The sequence below is a fragment of the Chiloscyllium plagiosum genome, chromosome 25 (assembly GCF_004010195.1).
Source record: "Chiloscyllium plagiosum isolate BGI_BamShark_2017 chromosome 25, ASM401019v2, whole genome shotgun sequence".
Taxonomy (NCBI): Eukaryota; Metazoa; Chordata; class Chondrichthyes; order Orectolobiformes; family Hemiscylliidae; genus Chiloscyllium; species Chiloscyllium plagiosum.
Window position 1 is genome coordinate 42161195 of NC_057734.1, and position 23840 is coordinate 42185034.

At 40.4% G+C, this 23840-nt stretch overlaps 1 protein-coding gene across 1 annotated transcript in view; it reads right to left on the minus strand.

Annotated features, from left to right (window-relative positions):
- cita (citron rho-interacting serine/threonine kinase a) overlaps positions 1 to 14477 on the minus strand; it is a 216449-nt gene extending 201972 nt beyond the window's left edge. Inside the window, exons 1-3 of the mRNA XM_043715278.1 lie at positions 14358 to 14477; positions 9227 to 9336; positions 3624 to 3774 (exon numbers count right to left, since the gene is read on the minus strand). Of these exons, the coding sequence (XP_043571213.1) occupies positions 3624 to 3774; positions 9227 to 9322 (247 nt within the window). The 5' untranslated portion in view covers positions 9323 to 9336; positions 14358 to 14477. The remainder of the gene's footprint in view (positions 1 to 3623; positions 3775 to 9226; positions 9337 to 14357) is intronic.
- Positions 14478 to 23840: the final 9363 nt, after the last annotated feature.

Here is a 23840-nt window from a genome sequence, read left to right on the forward strand (position 1 = left end):
GTTGAATTGTTTGTTATTATATTATCTGCATGATTCACCGAACTGCAGCTCTCCATATAGGGCAAACAGGAGTTCAGAATTTTAGCAGTGATAAAGGATGGTTCGGCTCTGAAACAGGAGATACACGAAAGGGGAAGTCTCTCTTTCTCTTTCTCGAACACACTGTCTCTTGCTGCTGGATCACTTGCCTGTGTGGGTGAGTGAGAGAGAGAACACCCACTCACTTAGGTTCCAGCACATTCTATTTGATCTCTCATTGGTTCCACTGCATCCTCATGTCTTGCTTAAAGACAGCAGACACTAGTGACCTTCTGGCCCAATACCAACCAACATAATTAAGCTTTAAATTGTTTTCATCTACTGTTAATTTGTGCTCAGATTATACCTTAGTATTCATCAATATTAGTCAAAGAATTCCTCGTGCAAGGAGGATGGGAACAGAATAAGAGAATTGAGATGTTGTACACACAACCCAGCCTGAAGGGGCTGGGGTAATTTTCTCCATGACAGGATAATCTCTGTCAGGTTTCTTCTGGGTGTAAGATTAAGTGAGAGCTTAATTGAATAAACAGAAAAATTCTACTTGAGTGTTTCAAGATTAAAGTCATAAATACAACACAGACACAAATAAATCCAGTCAGAGATTCAGGAAAATGTATTATCCAGAAGGGTATAAAATGTAGAAATACAATAGAAAGTTGAGAAGACTTGCAGAGATCCATTAAAACAAGCAGCGAGGTAGGAATGCAAAAGAGAAAAGAACAGAAGTAAATGCTTATTGTTTACATGATTGTTATTTATTCAGAGGCTGTGGGCTTTATTGACTGGGCCAGCATTTATTGTGTATTCCTGGTTCCCCTTGAGAAGTCGTCAGTGAGCTGCCTTCTTGAACCTCTGCAGTCCACTTGGTGTAGCTAAATATACAATGCCTTTATGGAAGGAGCTTCAGAATCCTGACCAAGTGACCTGAGGGAATGGCAATATGTTTCCAAGTCTGGATGATGAGTGAAGAAGAACTTGCAGGTGATTTTTCCATGTATCTACTGCCCTTGTTCCAGTGTGGTCGTGGGTTTGGAAAGTACTAAAGAGCCTTGGTGAATTTCTGCAATGCATCTTGTAAATGGTACAAACTGCTGCCACTTTGCATCATTGTAGGAGGGAATGAATGTCGATATTGTGCCAATCAAGCTGGCTGCGTTGTCCTAGATCATGTCGAGCTTCTCAGTATTGAAGGAACTGCACTCATCCAGACATGTGGGTGATATGCCATCACACTCTGACTTGTCCTTTGTAGATATCTCCTAAAACCATGTTGACTAAGGAACTGAATTGCTCATTGCAGGATTTCTAGCCTCTGACCTGTTCTTGTAGTTACAGTATGATATGGCTAGTCCAGTTCAGTTTCTGATCAATGGTAACCTGCAGATGTTGACACAGGGGGATTCAGTGATGGTAATGCAAAGGCTGATGGTTAGATTAAAATGGTATTGAACACTATATCATCATTAGCAAACTTCTCCATGGTTTTGTTGCATTTTGGGAGGTCAAATGCAAGAGGGAAATATACAGTAAATGGCAAGACCCTCAGGAGATTTGATATACAGAGGGATCTTGGAGTCCAAATCTATAGCTCCCTGAAAATGGCAACACAAGTGGAAAAGGTGGTAAAGAAGGCATAGGGCATTCAGTATAAAAGTTGCAATTGAATAAAACTTCAGTTAGGCCACATTTGGAATATTGTGTGTAGCTCTGGTTGCCACAATATAGGAAGGACGTTGAAGCTTTGCAGAGGACTCAAAATGGGTTCACCAGGAAGTTGCCTGGACTGGAGTGTATTAGCTATAAGGAGAGGTAGGACAAACTTCGACTGTTTTCACTAGGGTGTCAGAGACAGAGAGGCGACCTGATAGAAGTATATAAAATTATAAGAGGCATGGATAGAGTGCATAGTCAGAGTGTTTTTCACATATGGAAATGTCAAATACGAGGAGGCACAGGTCAAAAGGAGGTAAGTTTAAAAAGAGATGTGCAAGGCAAGTTTTTGTTTAAAAAGACAACATAGAGAGTATAGGTGTCTGGAACACGCATCCAGGGAAGTTGGTAGAAGTGGATGCGATTGCAATGTTTAAAAGGCATTTGGACAGACACAAACAAGCAGGAAATGGAGCAATACAGACTATGTGCAGTCAGATGGGAGTAGTTTAAAATGGCATCATGGCCAGCAGAGACATGGTGAGTCTAGGGGCTGAGTGCCATCTTGAGGAACTCCTGCAAAGATGTCTTAGAGCTGAGATGATTGACCTCTTTTTTTTGTGCCAGGTATGACTCCAGGCAGCAGGGAGTTTTACCCCTCCTTCCCTCGATTCCCATAGACTGCAATTTTGTTTGGGCTTCTTAGTGTCACGCTCGGACAACTGCAGCTTTGACATCAAAGATGCTCACTTTCACCTCACCTTTCAAATTCAGCTCTTTGATTCGTGTTTAAATAAAGGCTGCAATGAAGTCAGGAGCTGAGTGGCACTGCCGGAACCCAAATCGGCATCAATAAACACACTACTGTTAAGCAAATGCTCCTTTATAGCAATGCTAATAACTTCTATCACTTTAACAGAGATCAAGAGCAGACTGGTAATAGGCCAGGCTGAATTTTCCTGCTTAATCTGCATAGGACCCACCCAGGCAACTTTCCACATGCTCAGACAGATGGCAGCATACTGAAACAGCTTTGCTCGGGGCACAGCAATTCCTGGAACACATTGCAGAAATGTGGTCAGGCCCAGAGCTTATGCAGTACCTAATGCCTCTAGCCATTTCTTGATATCATGTGGAATGAATCAAATTCGCACTGTTAGATTAAGAGAGGGGCGGGCGGAGGCTCATGCAGACCATAAACAAACAAACCATTAACTAGACGGACCAAATGCCTTCCTTCTACAGTCTACTCTAATTAATTTGATGTGGACAACAATGCAAAAAAAAAATCAGGAAGAGTCTGAATTTCAAAAGTGGTGTTGGGTGGGGGAGGTGGAGAATGGTGAGGACTTTGGTTTTAGCGTCAGTTAAGGAACAGCATAGGCTATTGCATATTGCCATTAACCAGCTTCCCTAATTTGTCTTTTTATGGCATCTTTTTATGGCATTGAACTGAAAATATACAGTTTGGAGAACAAACATTTGGTTGCTTCCCTTCCTTGTATCAGAATTGAAGACAGATATATCACATACAGTATGCCATATCTCAAAGCAAAGGTCAGTGGGTTTTCTCTGTTTCACATTAACCTGGATGCACCTTAATAAAGGCAGCTGCAAGAGGTCCATGAATGTGAATCTCTCTCTCTCTACAAAATAACTAATTACAAGGTAAATTTCAGTACAAGTTTCATTTAACGCAACAGAAAAACGTTAGACATTCTAAAGAGTCATCATAACGCAACTCGTATTTGTTGTTCTTGGCCAAAAAACACTGAAATGCACTTTGTATACATTCTAAAACATAGGAAAGAGGAGGGAACAGCTCGAGAGACAGCACTACACAAATGCATGAATAACTGCTTACCATAGATCAGCACAAAAAGAAACACAAATCTTACAGACCAATTATAATCTTATGATGAAGTACTCACACTTTTTCACGAAGTTGGCAACATGTTTAACCTTCAACAGTTCAGGATTATTACATTCATTAAAGAGGACGAAAATTGCATCAAGAAGTCCTTCTCTAGTCAATAAGCAGCAAGAATGCTGCTGTATTCGACCTGGAAATGAAGTTTTTCCCTGTTGACAAATTGAAATGAAATTTGGTGAATCCCCAACAGATTATCCATGTCATATGGCCTGAAAACAAGGCTAACACTTATGTAGCATCTATAATGTGTTGAAATGTCCCAAAGTTCACAAAATAACTGTCACATGAGATCAAACATAATACACATAAGAAAACGATCTAAGTAAGTGGCTAGAGAATTAATTTTTTACTGGGGGTCCAAAGAATTCAATCCAACCAATATTTAGTTAGAGGAAACCTCTGTTCAGAATAAGGAGACAGCCAATAATAAGCTCTTAGAGGACTCCAAACCAACATCTGGGCAAAGAAAAGAAAAACCATTTTGAGTGATGCTATAGCCAGAACTGAATACGTGAGAATAAATCCAAAGTGGTTGGCCTCATATTTAAGATTAGAGATTAGATTAGATTCCCTACAGTATGGAAACAGGCCCTATGGCCCAACAAGTATACACCGACCCGCCAAAATGTAACCCACCCTGGCCCTTTTCCCTTCCCTATATTTACTCCTAACTAATGGACCTAACACTATGGGCAATTTAGTATGGCCAATTCACCTGACCTGCACATCTTTGGATCGTGGGAGGAAATCAGAGCACCCGGAGGAAACACACGCAGACACGGGGAGAATGTCTGTGTGGAGTTTGCGCAGTCGCCCGAGTTGGGAATCGAACCCGGGTCCCTGGTGCTGTGAGGCAGCAGTGCTAACCACTGAGCCACCCATTGAAAGCCATCTGCCACAGTTTAGCCCATTTATTTAATCTAATCATATCTTAGCAATTGAATATTTCCATCTACAATGCTTACAAACAACTGGTCATTGTGTCAACAAGCTTGGATATTTATATTTTTATTCCATTTACTAAGTAATTAACTAAGTACAACAAATGGTTGAAAGCCAACATAGAACCTTTCAGAGCACCATTAGTTACATCCTGCCAGTAGAATACCTGGAGCTGGGGGCCATTTATTAGCTTGTGTAGAGGATTGGCTAACCAACAGAAAACAGATAGTCAGAATAAATGCGTCTTTTTTGATCGGCAAGAAGTAACTAGTAGGGTGCCACAGGGTTTTAGTCCTTGGACTTCAACTATATCTAATGTCTTGGATACAGGGATGGAAGATACTATAGTCAAATTTGTAGATGACATTAAAATAGGTGGGACATTAAGCCTCAATAAAGAAATAACAAATTTCAGGGTGTTTTGGAAAGATCTGGGTTTCCTTATGCATGAATCACAGCAAACTAGTATACAGATACAGCAATCAGAATTTTGACATTTATTGCTGAAGGAAAAGAATATTGAAGTGGGGAAGGTTGTTGTAACTGTACAAGGTCTCAGTGAAACTACACCTGGAGTACTGCAGTTTTGGTTTTCTTACATGAGGAGGGATGTAATTGCACAAAAGGCAGTTCAAATGAGATGCACTTGATTGATTTAGAGGTGAGAGGCTTGTCTTGTGAAGAGAGTCTGAGCAGTTTTGGCCAAGACTTGCTAGAATCTTCGAAGAATGGGAGGAGATCTAATTGAGATAGAAAAGACACTAAAGGAGATTAACAATGCTGATGTACAGCAAGTGGGTCCTCTTATGGGGCAATCTCAAAGGAGAGGTAATGGCTTTGGGATATGAATAGCATATTTAAAACAGATGAGAAGAAATTACTTCCCTCAAAATACAACCACAAGACACAAGAGCAGAAATTAGACCATTCAGCTCATCGAGTCTGCTCTGCCATTCAATCATGGCTGATAAGTTTCTCAACCCCATTCTCCCACTTTCTTCCCGTAACCCATGATACCCTTGACAATCAAGAACCTATCTATCTCAGTCTCAGCTACACTCAATGACCTGGCCTCCACAGTCTTTTCTGGTAATGAATTCCATAGATTCACCACTCCCTGACTGAAGAAGTTTTTCCCTATCTCCACTCTAAAACTACTCTAAGACTGTGCCCACAGATCCTAGTCTCTCCTACCAATAGGTACTCCTATTATTGTTCACAACATCCACTCTATCCAGGCCATTCGGTATTCTGTAAGTTTCAATTAGATCCCCCCTCATCTTCTAAACTCGATCAAGCATAGCCCCACAGTCCTCAAACGTTCCTCATATGTTAAGCTTTTCATTCCTGGGACCATTCTAGTGAACCTCCTTTGAGGATCAGTCCATCCTTCCTGAGAAATGGGGCCCAAAACCACACACGATACTCCAAATGTGGTCTGACCAGAGCCTTTAGAGCATCAGAAGTACATTCCTGCTTTTATATTATATACTACTGACTCAGCCTGCAAGTTTACCTTGAGAGAATCCTGGACGAAAACTCCAAAGTCTCTTTGCACTTCAAACTTCAGAAATTTTCTCCCCATTTAGAAAATAGCCTATGCTTCCATTTTTCCGACCAAAGGGCATGATCTCACACTGTATTCCATCTGCCACTTCTTTGCCCACTCTCCTAACCTATACAAATTCTTCGGCAGCCTCCCTGCTTCCTCAATCCTACCTGTCCCTCTATCTATCTTTGTATCATCTGCAAACTTAGCCAGAATACCCTCAGTTTCTTCATCTGAAAATATTCTGAATCTGTGGCATTCACAACCCCAGAGTGTGGTGGATACCAGGACATTGAGTAAATTTGAAGAGATAAACAGAATTTTAATTAGGAAATGATTGAAGGGTTACGGGAAGCAGGCAAGAAAAGTGGAGTTGAGGCCATAACAAAATCAATCAGGATTATATTGAATGACAAATCAGGCAGAAAAAGTGGTGAATTGCCTACTCCTGCTCTTAGTTCTCATGCCCAAATTGTTGATTTTTTGTCTCCTGTCGGTTAATTTCATAACCAGGTGAATAACTTTTCTTCAAGTCCACAAGCATAAACTTTACCTATCAGTTCTTACGAGGGACTTTATCAAAAGCCTTATCAGAGTCAATATTCCCACTGGAGATTTTGATAATGCTTTTAAAAAAGCAATCTTTTAAAATATATTAAATCTCTTTCCTCAATTCCTTTTCGTTTAAACCTCTCTTCACTTTCTCTATTAAATACTCTAACTTTAACATCCCAATATGCACTCTTGCATGGATAAGACACAATACTAAATGTATTTCTAATTACTTCAAATACAGTGCAAGAGCCCAGAGAAAACTGTGGACGAACGCTGCTTACACATCTTAACGATAGAATCTGTGCCAAATAGTTTAGCATAAAGTTTCAAACTAAGATAAAAAGAATAAAATGACTGTGTAGAGTGTCTTTCACAACTCATGAAATAGTAGCATAACAAAGTGATTTATTCAATTAAACATAGATTTTTCCCCCCTCATGCAGCAGTATCTGGTCCAGGAATTCTGTGGTGCAGCACCCACAGTACTTCCAGTTTTCGAAAGAATCCATGGTGGCTCCAGTTTTCCAAATAAGACGCATTTATATTTCCTTGCATTTAACTGCTGTAAAGTCAGTTTAAAGCACAGCAAGCAGAGCAGGATTTGATGGATGTTGACAAAGAAGCACCAGTTGTCAACAAACTGACAGAAGAGATTGTGCAAATGAGATTGCACTTTGAAAGCAAAAAAGAAGAAACCAGTGACATTGAAGATGAAATCTTTTACATCGACCTTGGAGGAGGAACAGTGAATGTTAGCATCGCTGACACTGCAGTATTCCCTCATCAGATGGTAGTAAGCAGGGATTTCCTTGTCCATGTTTGACCCCAAGCTATGAGACCTCGTGGGGTCCAGAGTCAACATTGATTTTTCCCAAGACAAACGCTCACAACTCTATACCACTTTCCACTGGTATGGATGCAATTCCAGAATGGTGATGAAGGAGTCTGAAACATTGGTTGCACATAATAATTCAGTAAGTTCAAATGATTGTTTTACAAGTCCAAGTAACAGCTGGTTGTAAAGAGGGCAGATATGGTGTGTCATTGACAGCGCGAGGCCAATGGTTCAGACATTTTGTCTTATTCAACTTTCAATTATTTGATCCAACTGAGCAGCTTACAAGCCATTTCAGAGGGTTGTCAAGACACTTTGAATCAAGTCAGAAGTCTTGATTATAGGTTATACCAGGAAAGGGTAGCAGATTCCCTTCCCTATTAGGACGCCAGTGGGTTGGATAGATTTTTCCTGACCACCCAATACATTAATGTTCAAAGGTCATCACTAACAGAAGTAGCTTTTAATTTTCTAGATTTTTATTAACATTAAGCTGCCTTAGTGGGATTTGAATACAAGTTCCTATAGCATTATCGTAAGCCTCAAAATCACTTCTTCAGTTACATGACCACTAAACCACTGTCCAATGTAGGGGAGCTCTCTGACATAATGTACACTATTCAACTTATTGAATTAGAGGTTTAACCTTCACTCAAGCCACATGATGGCGACCCATACTTAAGATAGTCAATATGAGGGAACAAAGGCTCCTCACAAAGGGCAATGAAAAAGAAAACATTCTATTTCCAGGATAAACATTTCTACTTCAAAGAAATTCAGGAAAAACAGAGTGCATTCTGCAGCATTATTACCAGAAATAAAACTTTTTAAAATGCTACGACAGTAATGCTGACTCACAATAAAGAAATTTAGAGAAGAGCTACATTAACAAATGCCACACAAAGCTAAGAAGTATCTAAATATCGAAATAACGCGAACATGTATTTTTATCTTAAGTAAAAATAAGGAAGGTTTCTAAAATTTGTATTAAGAAACTCCAATCACCACCACCGTGCGTGCCCCCGCCCCCCACCACAGTTACCCAGTGTAGGTGAGCAGAATCAATTAATTTAAGGATAGGTTTAAAAAAAAAGAGGATCTGTGCAAAATCCAAAACTTAGTCTGCAGTCCAATAATAATAGGGTGAAAAAATGTCTGCTATCAGTGATGAATACCTGGAACATTTTCTCCGGCAAGTGCTCAATACCTCAACTTTCATCTGGTATCACAACTTGTCTGGCCATTTTTCTGCATATTGTTTTTATATAAATTTTAAATCCCTGTGTTCCCTTTAATATTGACAGGAACATTTTAAATTCTAACTACCCCAAGAACTTCACTAGTTTTTTGACACAAAGCCCCAGAACATCAAACTGTCTCTACTTCTGTATCATCTAAAATTCACAGTGACGTCACTGGGTGATTAGTGTTTATTGAATAAACAATCACTTATACCAGAAAGCACACAATTACAGAAGCTGTGTTATTTGACTCAAGACAACATTCAATTAGGTCAGTACAGTTTTGAGACATCAGAGAGTCACAAAAGACACTACATAAATGCAAGACTTTTTGAAAAAAAAAACAATGTTAATCTCTTATCCACAACAATTAATATTTGTACATCAATCTTCCTGTGTCTTATGTCTGACTGACATGAGTAACTGCATTCAATCTGTCTTGGCAAGCTTTAGGTCTTCAGTATCAAAACATCACTAACCTGGAAAAATAAATTCATTCTGGAACACCGATTGGTGATTGGTTCACCTGGTCCAATGTCCATAAGGCAACGACCGCCAAATTTAAACTTCAACATTGCTCTCAGTTTTACTAAAGAGAAAAGAAAAAGATAATTTTTGAAAACAAAAATTGGAGCTAAAAAATATTCCTTTTCCTCACACATTTCTCCCCTGTAGAAATCAAAACAACAAAACTAAATGAAACAGTCCTCATAACAACATTCCTTAATAGCAAACTCAAGCACTTCTATGTTTAGTGTATCATCTATTAAAGACATTAAAACTAGCTCCACTTTGTCCCACTGAGAACTCTGGAGTCAGACATATTATGAGCTAGATTCAGATTAAAGATTCCACTTTTCCCATTTAAAATATAAACCTCTCAATTGCACAATTCTCTCAATGCAAAGAAGCATCATCCTCAATTATGTGCATAAGTCTCTAGAGAGGAAATTGAATCCACTGCTTTCGCGTTCAGATGCTCCGAGCCGAGGTCGACACCAAGTGGCAAGAAAGAATGTTCTAATCCAAGGATGTAAATATTGTTTTTTAAAAAATTGCTCAAACTATTAAAATTATAACAACATTATATATATATAAGTTTAATTCTGAAGTGAGTTTGTTGCAAATTGGATAAATGTTTGAAATTGAAACTGGCTGGTAAATATGGAAGTTGTAACTCCTTTTTAAAGTGGCTGGCAATGATAAGATATCCTCAATTAATTGCCATTGCTCATCTTGCAGTTGAAGCATTCAGGTATCAGATGGCTCTGTTCCGGGTCCATCTGAAAGCACAGGATATAGCCCAGCTTTGCTCATTGAGTCATTTACCAAATTCCAATGAATTTTACAGTCAAAGTCAGAGATGTCAAGCAGGGAAACAAACCCTTCGGTCCAACTCGTCCATGCCAACCAGCTATCCTGGATAAATCCAATCCCATTTGCCAGCATTTGGCCCATAAACCTCTAATCCCTTTGTATTCATATACCCAACCAAATGCCTTTTATATGTTGTAAATATACCAGCCTCCACCACTTCTTCCAGTGGCTCATTACATACACGGACCACCTTCTCTACAAAAAAAGTTGCCCCTTAGGTCCCTTTCAAATCTTTCCCCTCTCACCTTAAATCTAAGCCCTCTAGTTTTGAACTCCCCCACCCCAAGGAAAATACCTTGTCTATTTCCCCTATTTTTGCCCCTATGATTTCTGTCTGTAGCTCAAATTTTCCAAACCTGGCAAAATCCTTGTAAATCTTTACTAAACCCTTTCAAGTTTCACAACTCCTTCTTATATTAGGGTGACCAGAATTGCACACAGTACTCCAAAAGTGGCCTCGCCAGTGTCCTCTACAGTCACAATATGACTTTCCAACTCCTGTACTCAATACTCTGACCAATAAAGGCAAACATATCAAATGCCTTCTTCACTATCCTATCTACCTGCGACTCCACTTTCACAGAACTATGAATCTGCACTTCAAGGTCTCTTAGTTCAGCAACACTCCTCAGGACCTTACCATTAAGTGTATTAGTTCTGCCTGATTTGCTTTTCAAAAATGCAGCACCTCAAATTCATCTAAATTAAACTCCACCTGCCATACCTCAGTCAATTGACCCAGCTGATCAAAATCCCAATGTACTTGGAGGTAACCTTCTTCACTGTCCATTACACTTTCAATTTTGGTGTCACCTGCAAACTTGCTAACCATACTTCCTATGTTCACATCCAAATCATACATAACGAAAAGCAGTGGACCACTGGTCACAGGCCTCTAATCTGAAAAGCAACCCTCCACCACCATCCTCTGTCTTCCACCTTCAAGCCAGTTCTGTATCCAAATGGCTAGCTCTCCCTGTATTCCATGTAAGTTAACCTTGCTAACCAGTCGACCATGACAGTACTGGATCAGCTGGTATTGTTCAACTTAACTTGGTTTTTGATTTTCTTTGAATGCTTTTATCACCATGGTGCAGATGAACTTGTGCAATTTGCAGTTGCAATGGTATGATCCTTACTAAGTGAAGAAAGGCATTGTCAATGGCTTACTGCAAAGTATGGAAATAACCATTGACAGATATCCATATAACACATTGTGTTTGCTAACACATGACAATGGTGCTTGTAGTGTTGTCTAAAAAGCACCCACCAGGTCCCTTCTTTGCAATATATTGTGTTTAGATTTTCAGCCAGATTCTCCACTACATCCTTCGGCCACACTTTCAGTTTCCAGAATTGTAGACCAATGCTTCCTGTTCTTACTATAATGGCAAATAACAGTCATATAGCATCCTGTAGTTAATGCTATCCAGCAGTCAATTGCAAAAGCTGTTATCATTCATTCCAATTTTTCCCAACAAAGACTTGACACTGTCCTCAACATTTCTCCAGATGCAGGGTTACTGTCTGTCTCACAGGCACACATTATTCAGGTTCTACAAAACTCAATGCATGACAAACTTTGCCCTAAGTGATGCTTATTGACAGCATATCCACCGTGATCATAGTGAATATCAGCTTCATTTCTGTTTGGTATATGACATCACATTTTCTTGAACTGCCAGAAAGTCAGTTTCATATGATTTTTGGCTTTTTCTTTAGATGAAACAAAAGGATGCTTGAGCTTTCAATGGCCCAGCATTGTGCTAGTGCTTTTTAAGACACCTCAGCATTGCACTCAAGAGTTTCTATTTAACAGTCGTTTCTTCCATTTTTGTGGAAAGATTATTGCTCCTTTTTGATGACACCATCTTCTGCTCTGTAAAATCAATTTCCAAAAGTCACAATAATCCCCGGTGACATCAGTATTGCTGATTTTTTAAATGCAGTAATATAATGTCACACAATTATTTCACTAATCTATTTTTAAAAATTAACTGCAATATATAATTGGCAAGACCATCACTTATCGACTAACCATATACTAATTTACATTCATATTCTACATCCTGAAGGAAAGAAGTAAGATTGTTGCAAAAATCACACAGTTTTCACTGTTCTATTTTGGTGCTACTCCAGATTTCTTGAAGGGGCTACCTTGCCCCATATAACATGATTTTAACTTAAAACCTCTGAACAGCTGGTCCACTACCAGAATCACTAGAGTATTTGATATTATTTCAAATTCTAATCCTCAATACAATAGCTCACAAAATAGACTTTCAAAAGGTTAGAAAAACTACATACTCATATTCAGCATCATGCCTGTACCAATTCTTTAAAAACACAGCCAATTAGACCTATCCCCTGCAGGGTACACAGGATCATGACAACTCACTGCATAAAAATAGTTCTCCCCTCGTTGGATCTTTTCCCAATTACCCTAAGTTTATGTTCTCTACTTACTGTTTATTCTGCCACAAGAAGCTCTCCCTTATCATCTACTATGTAAAAAGTATTTAGGATTTTGTAAATGTCTAATAAATCTCTCAACTTTCTGTGCTCCAAAAACAACAAGCCTTCTCCAGGTCTTCACAGACTTAAAATGTGATGACCAGACTTGATCACAATACTGGTTGAAGCCCAACCACTGTTTTAAAGCAATTTAGTACAACTTACCCATTTTTGTACTGTACACTTTCATTAAAAAAGACAAGGAGTGAATTTTTTTAAACAACATATATAGCACCTTTAATATAATGGAATGTCTCAAGACACTTCACAGAAATATCATAAAACAAAATATGACAAGAAACAGATCAAATGGCCAAACCAGTTGATTTTAATGGACCTCTTAAAATACTTTTCAATGGCTCTGTTACCTTCAAAGAGTTATGCATATACCTCCAACTCTATGTCCCAATAAACCTTTTAAAATTGTATTGTTTAGTTTATATTGTCACTGTTGATTTATCCAACCAAACTGCACACTTCTATAGATTAAATTGCACCTGCCTATATCTTCCCAAATTCTGTTTTATTTATTTATTCTTTTCAGGACATAGTGTCACTGGCGAGGTAAATAATTTATTGCCCATCTCAGATTGTCCTTGATAAGGTTGTGGTCAGCCATCATCTTGAATTACAGAATACACACTCGATGCCCTGTCAAAGTTGACAGTGGCATTTCCTGACAAAAACACACCCAGTGAGCAGCATCACCCAGAAGTACACACATGGTGACTGGTAACATCCCAGTATACATACCCAATGACAGCTACCAACCCCAGTATACACAGCCAGTGACCGCTGTCAGACACTGGCAAGTATGGACATGCCCATCAAGCACACCTGATGATGGCAACCACTCCCTTCAAATGCAGAGAGCTATGGCACCAGTTCCTGGTAAAGACAGCCCTTCCCAGTAAAAGAGCCCAGTGACAGTGGCCCATCTCAGTGGCAGCAGCCCATGCCTCTGAAACTGACCAATGACTGCAGCCCTCTCCAGTAAATCTACCCAACAAACAGAGCTCCCATCCCTAAACATGCCAGTGAGTATGTCAGGTGATGGCAACCACCCCTGGTGAATGTGCCCAGTGGCAGCAGTCATGGTCAGGGAACACAACCTGTGCTCGGAGCCTTAGATGGCGAACATGGGTCAAGATTGGAGTGGTGCTGGAGAAGCACAGCAGGCCAGGCAGCACCTGAGGAGCAGGAAAATCGACGTCTCCGGCAAAAGCCCTTCATCAGGACAGGAAGGACTTTTGCCCGAAACGTCGATTCTCCTGCTCCTCGGATGCTGCCTGACCTGCTGTGCTTTTCCAGCAACACTCCAACCTTGACTCTCACTCCAGCAGCTGCGGTGCCTACTCCCGCTCAGGCGGTGAACATGCCTAGAGCCAGTGTAGACGAACAGGAGTCACAGCAAACCAGGCAGCACCAAGAGGGGGAGAAATCAACGTTTCGGCTCTAACCTGATCCCTGAAACCTTGGACTTCTCCACCTCCTGATGCTGCCTGGCTTACTGTGTTGTTCCAGCCTCCTGTTTCTCTACTTTGGACTTCAGCGTCTGCAGTTATTTTTGCCTCATGCCTGGTGCCAGCAGCTACTCCCAGTCCAGCGGCCATGCCCGATCAACAACCTCCATCTCCAGCAGCTGGACCCAATGAATGTCCCGGTTCCAGTGAACATGCAATGCACCCAGTGCCAGAGGCCCGTGCCCGGTGATCGTACCCTAGTGCCACCGGCCGTCCCGGTAACCTGACGCGGTAACGGGTGATTATCTGCTAAGGCGGCCCCCTGTGGATCCTCCTCAATTCCCGCCAGTCCCTAACGGACTCCCGTTCCTTTTCCTTCAAACCCCGCTCCAAGCAACGTCACCCGCCTCCCATTGGGCAGCGGGCTGGGCCACGTGAGCAGGCGCCGGTCCGCGGATTGGTCCGACCGCCTGAGGCGAGGCGCGCGCTCCTCCTGCTGATTGGCCGGAGCGGTGGTGGCGTCTCCAGTGCGTCGTCTCCCCCCCCCACCCCCAACTGGTATCCCCTGGCAACGGGGACGCGGGCAGCCTGCCTTCCGCAGGAGGAGAACGGGGTGGGACTCGGAGCACGACCGGACCAGGACCCGGACCCGGCAGCATAGCCTGGCTTCATCAAGATGTGTCGGTGTTGGACAAAGTTAGCTCCCTCGCACCACTCCTCCACAGACACGCACCTGTCTTGTGGTCCCGCCGCGCTCGTTACCTGATGGAGGAGCAGCGCTCCGAGAGTTGGTGCTTTCCAAATAAACCCGTTGGACTATTAGCTCTGGCTTCGTCCAGCAAGAGTGCCAATAATTGTTCCAAATTCAGTTTCTGTGGAGCGGAGTTGAGTTCTTTTGTTTTAAATAATGGAATACTTTGTCATTTACAACCACAGAAAAATTTACACACAATCGGTCATTTCCAATTTGCAGAAACGGCTGGTTGGAGAGAAGCGCGTTGAGGTACAACAAACCGAAAGCGTGAACCTAAAGAACGAAACTTTCAAAGTGACAAAATTTGATCAAATACTAGCGGGGGCGGGGAGAGAACTAAAATATTGGAAATGAATGTATTGGTTATACTGGAGATCCATTTTGCACTATATGAGACCATAATGTGTCATTCACAAGTTTTCCCACCTTTTGCTTCTTGAGTTGGTAAACTTTCTGATTTACTTGGAGTAACGTGATTCCACTGTACTTTTTTCCTATCCCAGTAATTTATCAATTCATGGTGATTTGGTCAACTATTAGCTCCCTCTTAGTCATTCAGTGATTTAGCCAAATGGCAGTCAAACGTACACATTGGATGTTCTCACCATTGAATCTGTCAGTGTTCATCCAACCACAATCAAGGTGACATCCTCCGTGCTTGGGAGCCTCCTGTGAAGTGCTTCTGTGATCTTTCCTCCGGCATTTGTAGCGGTTTGAATGTGCCGCTTCCGGTTGACAGTTCCAGCTGTCCGCTGCAGTGGCCGGTATATTGGGTCCAGGTCGATGTGCTTATTGATTGAATCTGTGGATGAGTGCCATGCCTCTAGGAATTCCCTGGCTGTTCGCTGTTTGGCTTGTCCTATAATAGTAGTGTTGTCCCAGTCGAATTCATGTTGCTTGTCATCTGCATGTGTGGCTACTAAGGATAGCTGGTCGTGTCGTTTCGTGGCTAGTTGGTGTTCATGGATGCTGTCCTATGTAGTGTTTTGTGCAGTCCTTGCATGGGATTTTGTACACTACGTTGGTTTTGCTCATGCTGGGTATTGGGTCCTTCGTTCTGGTGAGTTGTTGTCTGAGAGTGGCTGTTAGCCACATGTTCTGATAAAATGGTTAACCTAGACAATAAGAGATATGGACTATTTAAAGATTCCTGATGAAACAAAAGAAGAATAAAATACACAGAATAGTAGATCAATACCCACAGGATGAGGTACTTCAGCTGCTGTGCCTGTTCTACCTCTTTCATCAAACTGTCAAATTAGTAATAGACACCTGACCATTACCCATAGAGCTAGAGCTACAAAACTGTAGAAAAATTAAAACTCAGAATAAGGCCATTCATCCCAATATGCCTGCACCGGTTGAACAAACTTGCCACCTATTCTAATCCTTGCAGATTACAGCATTTCAAGTGCAGACCTGGGTTCCTTTTAAATGAGTTGAGGGTTTCCACTTAACCACCAAACTGGGCAGTGAATTCCAGACCTCACCATCATCTGGATGGAAAAGTATTTCCTTATGTCCCCTGTAATTCCTCTAATCACCTTCAATCTATGGCTGCTGAAATTTGGCATCTCTGTTGAGACAAACATATTATGTTCACTCTGTTTCATTATTTTGTGCACATTGATTAAGTCACCCCTTAGCCTCCTCCCACTTTTAATTCTAAATCATTAACACATAGCACAACAGCAAGGAATCAAAAAGTGAACCCTGTAGAACACCACAGGAAAACATTTCCCCTTCACAAAAACATCCTTCAACTATGACCTTTTGTTTCCTGTCACTGAGCCAATTTTGGATACAACTGACTACATTCCCTCATATCTATGGGGTTTAATTTTTCTTAACAGTCTGCCATGTGGGACTTTGTCAAATGCCTTACTAAGTCCATGCAGACAACATCCACTGTACTACTTAACATAGCATTTTAACTTCATTTCCAACTCCTACCTTTTCTCTGTTACTTTACAGACTGTTTGTGTTAAAATAATCATCCAGTGATGGCACAATAGTTAGCACTGATATTTCACAGGACTGGGGGCAGTGTGGGTCTGGGGTGCTCTATGGACGATCGGTGCAGACTTGATAGTAGGGATTCTACAATTCTTTACCTACTGTTAATTATTTTAACTTACTCGAACCTTACTGTTGTATTATTAATTAAGAACTGAAAATTAGTACAAAGTAAAAATATTTTTGCCCTTACTCAAATCAGCTCCTTTCCTAAACATAGAAATTATTTCTTTCCAAGTTCTAATGTAAAATGTATGTTTTGTGAAATCACTGGATTTGAAACACAGCAGCTATTCGACCAGCAATCAACTCATAACTTTCCTGTGATGTCAGTGTCAGATTATTTTTCTCTTCTCTCATTAACTCATGACTGCTTCCTCTATCTCCTACTCTTAGATGCGGGTTACTGTTCCAGATCCTCCCGCTCTTCCACTCTTTTAGGCAGTGGTTACTATTTCTAGTTTCTCCTCTCTCCCATTCCTTTTTATTCCTGTTCTATCTTTTCACAAGAATGCTAAATCTAACTTTGTTATGATCACTATCTCCAAAATGGTCACCCACTGTTATTTCATCCACTTGCCTAGCTTCATTTCTGAAGAACAAATCGAGAAATAAACCCTCTTGTTGAGCTCGTTATATACTAGATAAAAATGTTCTCTTGAATGCTGTTGAATAATTTCATGCTCATTGTGCCGTTCACACTGCTTGTATCCCAGATCATATTAGGCTATTGGAATTATATGAGCCCATAACTTTACTCAGGGATACAAGGGCTGCTCAAACTCTTTTGCTGGAGATGAATTAATTTTCCCTCCAGAGAGTTCAGTGAAAGTCAAAGCGTTAGTCAATGGTATAAGTTGAGGGTTTCTCCCAATTCTATTGTACAAAGGCCATTTGGAGATGGCTTGTCTTAACTAGTTGCAGGAGAAAGTGAGGACTGCAGATGCTGGAGATCAGAGCTGAAAATGTGTTGCTGTAAAAGCGCAGCAGGTCAGGCAGCATCCAAGGAACAGGAGAATCGACGTTTCGGGCATAAGCCCTTCTTCGGGAAGCCCTTCTTCTTCCTCATTCCTGAAGAAGGGCTTATGCCCGAAATGTCGATTCTCCTGTTCCTTGGATGCTGCCTGACCTGCTGTGCTTTTCCAGCAACACATTTTCAGCTCTTAACTAGTTGCAGTCAGGGTGATTAAGCAATTACCTGTGGATGAAGTAGATTTACATCTGCAGATTGATTTAGCAGGAGTGAAAGTTGTAGCTTCACACACAGTCCAATTGAGGCAAAAGACACAGAACAGTTGCAGGAATGGGTTTTTGCCATTTTCCATCATGGGTTTTTGCCATTTTCCACCAGACCAACAGCGAAACAAAGTCCATCACCAGAAGTCACTGCAAGCAGATGTGAAGGTGGCTGAAACTCTAGTTAAGCATAAAGATAATTCAGAAAAGGTGTTTGGCAATATTTTCATTCATTGAGGCTGAGGAAGCAGATCCAGAGTTAGATGAGCAAGTGCAGACTGCTCGTACCGAAGTTGAGTCTGAAGGAGTTTTAGAGTGCTACTATATTTTAAAAAGGAATTCTAATGAGGAAGTAGATACGTGCTCACAGAACTGTAGATGAAGAATGAATTATTGTTCATCAAATATTAGTACTGCCCTGATATCATAAGGAGACTTTGCAAATAGCATATGAAATTTCTATGGCAGGACATGTTGAAATACAGGCATCAATAAGAAAGTATTTTAGCATCATAGAATCATACAATGCAGATGAGGTATTTCAGCCCTTCTGCACTGATAATGTAAGAAACACCTGACCTTCAATCTAATCTCATGTGCCAGCACTTGGTCCATACAGTCATCTACATAATTTATATAAATCACAAATAATAGGGGACCCAGCACAGAGCTCTGTATTACACCACTGGACACTGGGTTCCAGTCATGAAAGCAGCTTTCTGTCCCCTGCAACTGAGCAATTTTGAATCCACTGTATCAAATTACCCAGTATCCCATGTGCATTTGTTTTCTTGAGAAGTTTCCTTTGTGGGAACTTGTTAAGGGCTTTACTGAAATCCATATAAACTACATCAATTGTACTGCCCTCATCTACACATCTGGTCATCTCAAAAACTTCAATCAGATTTATTAAGTATGACCTCCCTATGATGAAGCCATGCTGACTACCCCTAACAAGCCTTGCCTTTCCAAGTGGAGATAGATAATTCCTTCAGAATTTTTTCCAATAATTTCCCCACCATGAGATTCACTGGTTTGAAATTCTCTGGCTTCAGTCTATAATCCTTCTTAAATATCAGAAAAAATTAGCTGTTCTCCAATCCTCTGGCACCTCTCCCATGGCCAAAGAAGAATCAAAAGTTTTGTTCAGTGCCCCTCCTATTATCTCCCTTGCCTCCCACAGTAGCCTGGGTCATGATTTGTCCACTTTTAAGCCTGCCATCACTACAATACTTTGTTCTTTTCAATGTCAATTTGCTCTGTTTTTTTCCCCATAGTTGGGAGTGACCCCGAGGAGGTTTAAGTGTAAGGTGCTCAATTTAACAAGAAAGTACTCCAAGACCAAGACTTAAGAAGGCGTAATACAATTCTGGAAAACAGGTTATAAATGTCAGGTGAGAGGAAAATGTGGAATATAGGTGAATTAATGTTATTTCTGCAATTATAAGTTCTGATACAGAGTAAATGAATTCACATTAGTTTGGGATTGTTTCGGCCAAGAGCTGAATTAGCAAGAATGAGGAAATATATAATCCGTTAAAAATGGTATGTCAGCATGAGACGTGATTACAAAACAATGGTAGAAATACAGGCACTAGATAAAATGCTGTGAAGAGAGGCCTGTATAAACAGTAGGTTTCCCACTTGTGCAGAGACACAGGAACAAATCCCAATTAAAAGGGCTGAGTGATAAGATGCTGTGAGGGGCAGGGCAGATGGAGGGAGTAGATAATGGTAAGCAAAGGATGGGATGACGTCAAACAACCTTATGGGAGCCAGAGATAGGCATTTGTCACGGACAAGGCCGGATAAACAGAAGTTGTGGGATCAGTCTTAGGGAAATGAGTGACATAAGCGGGGTGGGGGGGGAATGAAATAAAAAAAAATATGTAGGGACTCAAATTATATAAATGTCAAGCGTTTGTCAAATTCGGTGTGTGTTTTGTCCCTGCCGTGTGACATCACACCCACTTGCAAGTGTAAAATAAATGACACTACTGTTTCAGATTTTTGTCTCGGACTGAAATTATTGAAGTGAGTGAGCTTTGTTTCTCACAAAAACATCAACACGTTGAGTGTTAACAGATTGTGTGGGATTACCAAAAACAAAAGCAGGTCATCAATATATCCTTACAATTCTGAATATGATAACCCATTCAGAGCTATTCCTTCAAGGACAGTTACAGGTAGCATAGTAGTGGAATAGCACAGCATGTCAAGCAGCATTTGAAGAGCTCCTCGGATGCTGCCTGACCTGCTGTGCTTTTCCAGCGCCACACTTTTTGACTCTGATCTACAGCACCTACAGTCCTCACTTTCTAAGAGTGAAAAAGTGACTTTGATTGCTTACTTGTAATGGATAACCAATTAAAATATAATCTGATTGTGATTCTAACATTATGTCTATAGTTTTACAGAAGATTGTTAGCAGTTTAGAACCATTAAAATCAATTGTGTATCATTTACAGACACAGGCAACTTTGGAATTTTCCCATGAAACTTTCAAACCAAGGTTGGGGTATACTGTCACAAAGACCTACAGGATTGGGACAACAAATTAGATGTCTTAAAATTTGTTACCAGAAATTTCCCAAATGATTCTACTGGGTTTAGTTCATTTGAATTGATTTATGGTCATCAGTTTAGAGGTCCATTAAAACTGATTAGGGAGAAGCTCTTGAGACAAAAGGGTGAATCCTCAATAATGGACTATGTGTCCACATTTTTAGAAAGACTCACAGGAACATACCACTAGTGCATTTGAAAGTTTCACAAGTAAAAATCATAGAATGGACAGACAAACATTTAGCAACTACAATGTTTGAAGTGAGAGATGAAGTTTGACTTTGGTTGCCCTTGTAAGGCAAACATCTGAAAGCAAAATTCAGGGTCCATACGAAATCGTTTAGAGGGTTAGTAAGTGACTTGTCTGATAGCTAATCCTGACGATATGGAGAAAAATTGGTTAGGTTACATAAACCCATTGAAAAGCTAATATTGTAAAGAAGAGAATAAAGAGGACCAAGTATGTCAGGTGGTAAGAGTAGTGGAAGATAATAAACACAATAAGAGTGACGTAGAAGGAGAAGTATTTGCTTCTCAGTAAACTTCCTATGGTTTGATTACCAAACAGAGGAATGGGTGACATTTACAAACTGTGTTCTCAAATTCAGAGAAAGGAGAATGGCAGGAACTTGTAAGACTTTGGAGAATATATGAGGTAATCTGTAGAGATACACCCTGGATATATTACAAGAGCTAGGCATGATGTAGGAACATCCTTATTGGTTGAGACCAGAAAAACATACTTGGGTGGAAATAGTTGTGTGAAACCACCTAAACAGTGGTTTCTTCAGCGATGTATTTGTGACCCGAATGGAATGGGTTCTGTATTGAGAGTTGGATAGTACCAAAGCTATTGGTAAGCAAGATTTCCATTCAATTCATGGTGGGATTCATTTTCCAAGGAATGCAGACATTTGTATGATGAAGGGAATGTGTCCTGTACACAGACTGAAACCAATGGGATATTTGCGGGGTCATGGAAGTTCAATTATGTAGTCAACACAGTTGACCTGTTTGCATAAAAGATCTGAATTTTGTTCCAGTCTCTGTCTATATCTGTGTCCTTTCCTTTCATGATGTATATATCGTTTCAATTATTATCCATGGCCTTCTAACTTTCTCCATTTCTCCCTTCCCTTTTATGGTGTTCCTTTCTGGTGTCTCACTCACTCTCAATTTCTGTGCAGTACTGAGGCAACATTTCACTGTCAACTGGAAGTGCCTCTATTTGTTTTTCACTTTCTTTCTAAGATTTATCTCCCACTTGAAATAATTCCTGTACTTAATCACTCTTTTGCCCAGTATTTATTGTTCACTCTCTCTCCTTACATCCATCTCAGTATCACACCTCATACCAATTTGTTACTGAAGTTCTCCTGTACTAATTTCTCACTCTCTATTGATTTATTTCTCTTTGCATTTATTTCTCATTCATTTATCTTTATGCACTCATCATAGAGTTTTGTAGCAGAGAATGGTCACACCTGGTCATCAAGCAACAATCTATTCTAGACCCATTTTCCAGTGCTTGCCTTGGGGCCTTGTATGCTATGGCATTCCAAGTGTTCATTTAAATATTGTGATGGTTTGCACCTTTACCACCCTTTTAGACAGTGAGTTCTAGATACCCACTATCCTCTGGAAGGAAATCTCTAAATCCCCTCTAAGCCCCCTGTTTTCCTGGCTACTGACAAAGGCGAACCTTTCTTCCTATCTATGCCCCTCATAATTTTGCAATCCTCACGTTTTCCCCAGCATCCCCTCTCACCTTCTCTGTGATAAGGAAATCAAACCTAGTCTATTTGGTGTCTTTTTGTAGTTGAAACACTCAAGTACAAGTACAATCCTGGTTAATCATCTTTGTACCCTTTCTAATGCAATTAGATCTTTCCTGTAGTGTGGTGACCAAAACTGCACACTGTATTCCAGCTGTGGCCTAAGATAATATACAGTTCTGTCATAATCTCCCTGCTGTTTTATTCAGTGCTCAAGGTCAGAAGTCACATGACACTAGGTTATGGTCCAGCAGGTTTATTTGAAATCGCAAGCTTTCAGAGCACTGCTCCTTATCAGGTAACCTCACCTGATGAATGAGCAATGCTCTGAAAGCTTGTGATTTCAAACAAACCTGTTGGACTATATCTTGGTCTTGTGTGACTTCTGACTTTATCCACCCCAGTCCAACATCTACACCTCCACATTAATATTCAATGCTTCACTAATAAAGGTTTGTTCATATCATCCTATTGTCTAAAGCTTTCCTCCTTACTATTTATCATGCCACCAAATTTTATGTTACCTGTGAACTTACTGACCAAATGTCTTATATTCACATCCAGATATTTACAAACAGCAGAGGACCCAGCTCCGATCTGGTATGCTACTGGACACAGTTTCCTGTCACAAAAACACCCTTCAACTGTTACCTTCTGCTTCCTGTCACGGAATAATTTTGAATCCAATTTACTAAATTTCCCTGGGTTTTTTGGGGCCTTGCCTTCTTTACCAGTTTTCCCAGTAATAGCTTGTCAAACACTTTATTGACGTCCATGCTAAAATACATCAACTGCACTCTCACATATACACCTAGTCACCTCCTTAAAAGATTAAAACCTGTCAGTCATGACCTTATCTTGAAAAGCCACGCTGACTACTTTTCATTGACCCTTGCCTCTCCAAGCGGAGTTTAATGAATTTTCTTCAGAATTTATTTCTAAATGTTTTCCTGCCACTATGTTAGACTCATTAGCTGAAAGTTTTGGTTTATCCCTACCATTCTTCTTGAATAATGTAACTCCTTCATGGTCCTCAATTCTCTGGCGTCTCTGTTATGGCCAGAGAAGATTTTAAATTAATGTCAGGGTCCCTGTAATCACCTCATTTGCCTCCCACAGAAACCTCGGATACATCTTATCTGTATCAGGGAACTTATTCAATTGTGGCCTACTAAAACCATCATTACCTCTTCTTTTTCAATTGTAATTTATTCAATATATGTTTCAGTTCTCTTCCATAATTTCAATACTAACATCATCTTTCTCTCGAGTGAATACAGATACAAACATATGTATTTAAAACCTCACCTACATCTTCTGACTCCATGCACAATTTGCCATTTTAATTCTTAATGGGCTGTACTCTCCGAGACACCCGCACCAATCAACCACA